Source organism: Prionailurus bengalensis, chromosome E3 (genome assembly GCF_016509475.1).
Source record: "Prionailurus bengalensis isolate Pbe53 chromosome E3, Fcat_Pben_1.1_paternal_pri, whole genome shotgun sequence".
NCBI classification, from domain to species: Eukaryota; Metazoa; Chordata; class Mammalia; order Carnivora; family Felidae; genus Prionailurus; species Prionailurus bengalensis.
In genome coordinates, this window is record NC_057357.1 from 5,127,076 (window position 1) to 5,135,388 (window position 8,313).

General features: G+C 59.3%; 1 protein-coding gene across 1 annotated transcript; it reads right to left on the reverse strand.

The window, feature by feature from the left end:
* Positions 1–2,718: 2,718 nt before the first annotated feature.
* Positions 2,719–5,567, reverse strand: LOC122471252 (olfactory receptor 10AC1-like). Its single transcript, XM_043559625.1, has one exon. It carries the CDS (start codon positions 5,284–5,286, stop codon positions 4,309–4,311), a length of 978 nt encoding a protein of 325 aa, XP_043415560.1. The 5' UTR covers positions 5,287–5,567; the 3' UTR covers positions 2,719–4,308.
* Between the last annotated feature and the right edge of the window lie 2,746 nt (positions 5,568–8,313).

Below are 8,313 nucleotides of genomic sequence, written 5' to 3' on the forward strand. Positions count from 1 at the left end.
TCGGGGTGTCCCTGCTCCACACCCGCTTGGTGTGGCCGAGGGATCTGCAGGGACAGGACACTGACACCCGCCTAGATTGCAGCCGTGGAGCCACAAGCGACTGCGAGGGCCCGTCGTGGCTTCTCCCGCGTCCTTGCGAGCCGCCGTGTCCCCTGCTTGCCTGTCTGCCTTACGCGCCCCTCGGCTGAGACCCTGTGGAGGTTACCTAACCCCCTCTTTGCTGCTTTGAATTAACCAGTGTGGTCCCAGCCCACCATCTCTATTATAAAGTCACGTGCCCCGGGTTCAATCTCTGTCTGCCTTCTACCTCGACACCCCATGTGGCCCCTCGAGGCCTGCTGTGGACTTCCCGCGGGTCCCGCAAATAATAAACTCCGCCATTTCAGTTTCTCTCCTGGCCTGTTGTCGCACCCGCTGACCACCGGCACCTGTGGTCCTCTTAGCAAACGTTAGTTTAGCAGAGTCCTGACGGTCAGCCGCAGGATCAGGACGGTAGAGTCGTGCTGGCAGCCGGCTGCCGGGGAGCCTTGGAGCTGCGAAGGGCAGGCTAACCGGCTCTCCCCGGTGGGCAGTTAGTTGGTGGGCGCAGCTTCGACCTTGGCCACTGCCTGTCCCAAAGTGCAAGCTGGGGAAGAAGCGACCCGAGTCCTCCAGGGCCTCGGGGCATTGCCCTGGGAGCTGGTTTGCGGTGCACCTGTTCACGCCCCAAGGAGGATGCCTGCCCCCGCTTCCCCACCTGGCCGTGGCTCTCAGGTCCTGTTGCATTGGTTAACGGCCAGGACATGGGTGGCCACCCCGCTCAAGTGCAGGCTATGATAGGGGGACAGAGAGACACCCCGTCCCTGACGGCTGTGCTTGCGGATGACACGGGGAGGCGGACTCCTAGTCCTGTCTGGTGACAAACGGCACCCTCACTCGGGGAAGGCACGGCTTCCGGCAAAGGTCGGTGTGGCCGGGGCCTGCGGTCCCTCTGTGGCTGCACACCTTTCTGCTGTCACACGAGCCTGTGGGATATTACGGGTCCCACCCCTGGCACATGGTGGCACAGGATCTAGTGGTCTGATGCAAACGGTCCGAGCGCCACCTGTAAGGCCGGAGGAAGTTAGCAAGTTCATCGCGAAAGTGAAAGCCCACAGAAGTGGCCGCGGGCCGGTCAGCCTGCAGAGCAGTAACCTGCCAGAGCGCTGGGTCCAGCCCTCGAGGGCTAGGGATCAGCCCGTGACCTGCCACCGTCACTGTTTTGGAGGGGCCGGGCAGGACACCCCCGAGATGGACCTGGCCCTGGGGGACAGCCACTGCATATCTTTCCAGTAACAATCTTTAAGGTCAGATCAGTGGCAGATAATAGAGCATCTGAAACTGCCAACTATGGCGCATTTGGAAGCTGCCAAGAGAGTAAATCTTGAAAGTTCTCATCACAAGGAAGAAAATGCAACCGGGAGTTGCTGATGCTAACTAAAAGGGGTGATCATTTTACAACATACGCATCTATCAAATCGTTGTGTTGTGCACCTGCAACTAACGTCAGCTGCCAATTACACCTCAATAAATAAATGAAAAAAAGAAACCCAAACTCAGTTTCACGCATCTCAAGATTCACAATATTCTCAAAGACTTTGTGCAGCAGGAGGGATTAGGAGGGGCGGCCGGCTGAGAAGCTGTTCACACGGGCTCTGAGCTGCTGCCCACCCCACACGTGGGGCAGAGGCCCGCGGCACATGAGCTTTCACCGGGACGGGGGACCGGCAGCAGACGCAGGTGCCTTGAGGGAAGGGTAACCACCTCCGGCTCCCGATCAACCACAAGCGATTTTGCCTGAGGGAGGCCCGGCATCTAATCAGATTGTTGTGGTTCCCACTCGATCCGCGCAGCCTGAGTAACAGGATGGCTGGTGGACCCCCGGGGCCTAACCCCAGCTCCAGAGGGGTACTGGAGCAAAACCAGCCCGGCACAGGACCACAGGAGGCTGAGCACCGGGTGTCGGCAGACCCCGCCTGCGGGGCGCCTGGGTGGCTCCGTTGCTTAAACGTCCGACTGTTAATTTCAGCTCAGGTCATGACCTCACGGCTCGTGGGGTGGAGCCCTGCGTCGAGCTCTGTGCTGGTGGGGTGGAACCTGCTTGGGATTCTCGCTCTTTCTCCCTCTCAAAATAAGTAATTAACTTACATCAAAATAAACTTAAAAAAAGAAAAGCCGTCTGCAAGCATCTCTGAGGATCCAGGGCCTTTTCCCTGCCCAATCAGGACGGTCAAGTTTTCCGGACGCAGCTAGTGTGCTCAGTTACAAGCCTGCTGCTCCCGAGGCTACTTGCGTTGGTAAACTGGGCCCAAGAATTGCCAGCTGAGGTTTACAGCCAGCTCTGACAGACCCCAGACCAGACCCCAGAAGACGCGGTCCTACCGCTTCCTGCCCTTGGACTCCAGAGCTATGCCCCTGGGCCCGTAGCCCTTAAGCGAGACGCCCACACAGCCCAGAGCTTGTCTTTGGTTTATTCCTCCATCCGGTATTTACTAAGAACTGCCAAGTTCATAGGGTCTGAGACCTGGCTTTAAAGAGCTCACAGTATAATTGAGTGGTAAGTGAAGGAGATGTTTAAATTATATTTTAGACTGCCAGTTTACTTTTAATTTTTTTTTTTTTTTTAATTAGAGAGGATATGAGCAGGGGAGAGGCAGAGAGAGAGATCCCGAGCAGGCTCCTTGCTGCCCGTGAAGAGCCTTGACTTGGGGCTCGAACTCACAAACCGGGAGATCACGACCTGAGGCGAAATCAAGAGTTGGACACTCAACTGACTGACCTGCCCAGGCACCCCTAGAGTGACAGCAGTTGTGATTGAGGGGGGGACGGAGAGGGGGGCTGTCTTAGCGTGCTGCACAGACTAGGGGGCTTCTGAACAACGGACATTGCTCACCAGACTGGAGGCCGGGAACTCCAAGATCGAGGTGCCGGCAGATTTCGTGTCTGTTGAGCACCCACCTCTTGTTTGCAAACAGCCGCTTCCTCGCCGTGGCCTCACCCGGTGGAAGGGGAGAGGGAACGTTCTGGAGCCTCCTTTATAAAGGCACTAATCCTGTTAACAAGGGCTCCACCCTCATCACCTAATTACCTCTAGAGGCCCCACCCCTAAGCCCGGCTCCCGGTGATTAGGTGATTAGGTTTCCCACTTGATGCATTTAGAGGGGGAGGGGGAGGACAAAAACATTCTCGCTACAGCAGTACTTGGGTTGATCACTGAACAACACGAGGCATTTTCACACGTGGAATGCGGAACGAGAGGAAGTGTGCACCGGGGGCATAAGGCAGCGTGAGCAAAGGCAACGCTGAAGGCGTGGCTCGCTGCGCAAACAGGAGAACAGCTGTAGCTCATTTTAAATACCAGGAGGTGCACAGATCTGATGAAGTTTTGAACACCTACCTACCCATGTAATTACCACGCAGATCGAGATCTAGAACATCTCCAGTGCCCAGACCATCCCCCTGTGCCTGTGCCAACCCAGATCCTTCTCCCAGGGAACCACTATTATATCAACCAGCATAGACTAGTCTGTCATTGGCCTTTTACGTACAGGGAGGCATTCGGTTTGCGCTCTCTGTGGCTTGCTGCTTTTTTTTTTCTTCCCAAATGTTTATCTTTGAGAGAGACAGAGCATGAGCGGGGGAGGGGCAGAGAGTGAGGGAGACACAGAATCCAAAGCAGGTTCCAGGCTCTGGGCTGTCAGGGCAGAGCCCCATGTGGGGCTTGAACCTACGAACCTCGAGATCATGACCTGAGCCAAAGTCGGACCGACTGAGCCCCCCAGGCGTCCCCATCCCACGACTCTGCCACAAGTCGTTTGCGTCTATTCCATGTTCGTGAACATTTGCACTATTTTCAGTTGTGTATTATAAATTAAGGAGCCATAAACTTGTGCCTTTTAGCACTCGTTTCTCTTCAAAAGGTACCGTGTGGTCAAAATTTAGAGCAGTTGTTCTCAACCAAGGCTGATTGCGCCCTCCCCCCAGGTGACATCTGGCAATGTCTAATGACATTATTATCTCAACTGGGGGGGGTGTGCAAGTGGCATCTACTGGGTAGAGACAAGGGGTGGCTGCTGAATATTCTCCAGTGCACGGCCACCAGCGAGAACCGTTCAGCTTGAGATGTCCACAGCAGCCAAAGAACTAGGCTCAAGTCCGATTTTGGAGTCCTTGTGACGCTGGGCTCGGGTTTGTGTCCAGCAGGTCTTGGGGAGCCACAGACGGCTCTGGGATGGTGAGGTTCCCCTCAATGGGGGAGATCTCAGGCCAGACGCCGTCTGGCACGCAGCATTAGCTGACCTCGGCCCCGACGACGTTCCCTGACGTCCTGCCGCCGACCACCCGCCACAGGGCACCCTGCACGTCCCGGTTGCGCAGCGTGTAGATGGCAGGGTAGAGCAACGGCGTGAGGTTGATGTAGACGAGCGACACCAGCTTGTCCTCCTCGAGGGAGCGGCTGCTCAGGGGTCTGGCGTACATGGCCGTGGCACAGCCATAGTGGAGCACGGCCACAGTGAGATGCGACGCCACCGTGTTGAAGGCCTTGCGGCGGCCTGCCACCCCCCCAACTCCCAGGATGACCGCCAGCACCCTGGTGTAGGACAGCAGGATCAGGACCAGAGGCAGCACCAGCAGCAGCAGGCAGGCGGCCAGCAGGACCCTCTCCTGCAGGTCCCGGTCCCCACAGGCCAGCACCAACACGGCCGGGAGGTCACAGAAGACGTGGTTGACGAGGCCCCCCCGGCAGAAGGGCAGCTGGAAGATGGCCACGGTGAGGCCCAAGGCCAGGAGAGAGCCCCCAACGCAGCAGGAGACGAGAAGGCACCGGCAGCGCCCCGCGGTCATGAGCCGGGGGTAGCAGAGAGGGCGGCAGATGGCCAGGTAGCGGTCCAGCGCCATGGCGGCCAGCAGCAGGCACTCGGAGCCTCCCAGCGCCACGAAGAGGCCCATCTGGGCAGCACAGGTGGAGCGGGCCACCGCCTGGCCCCCCGGGGGCAGCAGGAAGCCCGCGAGCATGCGTGGAGTCAGCACCAGCGTGTAGGCCACCTCCACGGCCGACAGCGCCCCCAGAAAGAAGTACATGGGAGTGTGCAGGGCGGGGTCCCCGACGGCCAGGCCCAGGATGAGCAGGTTTCCCACCAGCGTGGCCAGGTAGAGTGGCAGCAGGAAGGCAAAGAGCAGCAGCCGCAGCCCCCGGGGCCACCCGGAGAAACCCAGGATCACGAACTCCCGCGGAGCCGTCCGGTTTGACCCAGGCCAGGGGCTCATGTCGGAACCTGAGGGAGGACAGGGGTGCAGGCCAGAGAGGAGGGTCGCGGTGACACACCCCTCCCAGAAACACAGGGCCCTCGCCTCTCCGGGGTTCAGCCCTCACACCCCCTCCACCAGGGACGCGGGGCGTTCTCCCCAAGCCGGCACCTGCCGCCCCCGCGAGTCCTCCAGGAATGCAGGTGTCTGCAGCCACCGTCCGCTCTCCCTCTGGCTTCCGCGGCCCGTGCTCTTCCAGGCCCCCCCACCCCTGTGCCTTCTGCACACCTCTCCACCCCCCCCCACCCCCCGTCCCGGGCCACCATCCAGCTGACCTCCCCGGAGGGGCCTCAGCTGCCTGGGGGAGTCACTGCCTCCAGGCCTCACGGGTACACCCGCAGGTGGATGTCCGCCAACCCCGTCGAACCGCCAGCTCAGGCCGATGCGGCCGCTCCTGTGCACATCCCACCGGCACGCGAGCCACCCTTCCCGTTTAACCAGCGCGTCCTCTGCTGGGGGTGGGGGCGCTGCTAGCGCATCGAGGGCATTTCTCCAGAGCACCACTCCCGCCACCGCACTGCGAACCACGGCCCTGTCCCTGACCGTCTCCTGTGTGACAGAATATCTAAAGATATTTTGATGTGGGGGCACCTGGGCGGCTCAGTCGGTAGAGCGTCCGACTCTTGGTTGCAGCTCAGGACATGATCTCGTGAGTTTGGGCCCAGCATCAAGCTCCTCGATGACGGTACGTATGGAGCCTGCTTGGGCTTCTCTCTCCCTCTCTCTCTGTCCCTTCCGCACTCACTCTGTCTCTCAAAACAAATAAACTTCAAAAACAATCAATAAAGATATCTTGATGTTTCAAGAGCCCAGAAAGAATTTGGAAGGGCATCGCGTTGATCTAGAATACTAGGTCAGTAAGGGAGCATTACACTGGGCCTGTCGGCATTAACTTAGGGGTCTTTGAAGAGCCTCAGACCAGTGCACATCTCAAAACAGCTCTTTCTAGCCAAGCCAGTGTGTGTGTGTGTGTGTGTGTGTGTGTGTGTGTGTGTGCGTGTCTATTTGCACACGCGTGTGCAGGGCACAGTGGGTGCCTTCTGCCTCATCACCCAGCCCTGGGGTGGCCTCAGATCACAGGGACGCCTGGGGCTGAGTAAGGAGCTTTGCTTTCTGGTCCCGTCTGTGATGCTGCCCAAGCCCCACCTTCTCTATGGGGCTCAGATTCCTCGTCTGTCGCCCTTGATGCGACACAGGCCCTGACGCCCCAGGATGTCATTCTGCAATCCTCCCCCCCGCCCCGCCCCGGGCACAAGCCCGTCCCGGAGCCCGGACGGCTCAGCGGCACAAGCGGGGCCTCTGGGCTCACGTGCACCTGCTCCGTCTCCGCTGTTTCACTGACCAGCTGACACGGCTTGAAGTCTTTACCCTGTGAAGCCCCAGCAGCCTCTTCAGCCCCACAGAACTGTCGTGACGACTAAGTGACATCACGGCCAGCACAAAGCGCCCAGCACAGCGGGCCCGGCATGCGGGAGCTGTTATGGAAGGAATCGCCACCCTATCCTGTCGTGTGCTTCCTGCTGCCTGTGTGCCGGGCACGCCCTGCCCTGGCTGAAGATCTCTGGAGGGAAGCGTCGTCTGGAGACAGCAGAGAGGGAGATGTGGGGACCGAGGCAGCAGACCCGCGTCACCTGGCCTATCTGCCCTGATTCTGAGACCCCGGAGCCTTCAGGTGTCCCGCCCCTCTGTTTCTCTTCCCCAAGGGCTCCCCCCGCCCCCGCCCATGCCCCGCAGCTCTTCCCCCGAACTGACATCACCTCCAATGACCCTTCGTTGGCAACGCCCCCATATTCCCTCCAAATGCCGATGGGAGGGAGGGGGCGGGATCACAATCGCTGCCGTGTGTCCAGCCCTCACGGTGTGCAGGCGAGCCGTAAACGCCCTGCGTGCACAGTATTCCTGAACATTCTCGAGACCGCTGTGAGGAGTCACGCCACCATTACAACTGATTTACAGATGGGGAGGCTGAGAGCTGGGGGAGACCCACAGCATCTCCCTTAGCCAGAAGCCCCCAGGTCTGTCTGATTTCACAGTCTCCGCCCTTAAGTAGGGGGAGAGCCCGCTCTTCTCTGTGTCTGCCTCGTCTGTCGGTCCTTCCCCACCCAGACAAGGGGAAAATGGAAAGGGGACCGGAGGAGAGAGAAGGAAGCAGATGCAGAGGTGCAGAAACAGAATGAGGCCTGCGACCAGGGACAGGCAGAGGCGAGCCTGCTGAGGGCAGCGGCAGGGAGGTCGCCTCCACTCCAAGTGGTTCGCCAGACTCTGGACTGACAGAGACAGAGATAGAAATGGAGAGGGAGAGGGGGAGAGACAGAAAGGGAAAGATGAAAGGAGAGGAAAGAGAAAGAGAGAAACAGAGAGAGAGACGGGGGGGGGGGGGGGAGAGATAAAGAGAAAGGGAGAGAGAGAAGAGAAACAGAGGAAGAGTTGGAAGAGACAAAGAGAGACAGAAAAACAGAGATGGAGAGAGAGACAGGCAGAGAGAGGAGGAAAATCTCCTGTGTCCCCCCGGGCCTTCTGGACCCGAGACCCCCTCCTTGAAGGGTTTCCTCTCTCCCGCAAACATGGGCTTCACCTGGGGCTTTGCCCTCAGTCACCTGGCACCCACACCCCACCTCCCACAGCATCGCTGGAGAATTCGAAAATTCCTTTAAAGGAGACAGCCAGACTTGGGGCCCCCCAACCCCGAATCGCAGCCTGAATTAAATTCTCAGCTCCTCGGCTGGCCGGGCGCCTTGCTCACCCCGCTAACCTGGCAGACGTGGTTCCCAGCGGTGACGCCGGAGTTTGGGCTGAGCAGGCGACCAGCGTCCTGGGTGGGAGAGGTGCCAGTTCTGACCATCACGACATAGAGCCCGCAAGCCTTATGGGCGCCCTCATCCCTCTATCTCCCGCGCACGCCTTCCCCACAAGCCTCGCGGCGGCCTGCGGCCATCTCCCACTTGTCCCTGACCTTGCGCACCTGTTCCGTATCAGAAAGTCCTTCCC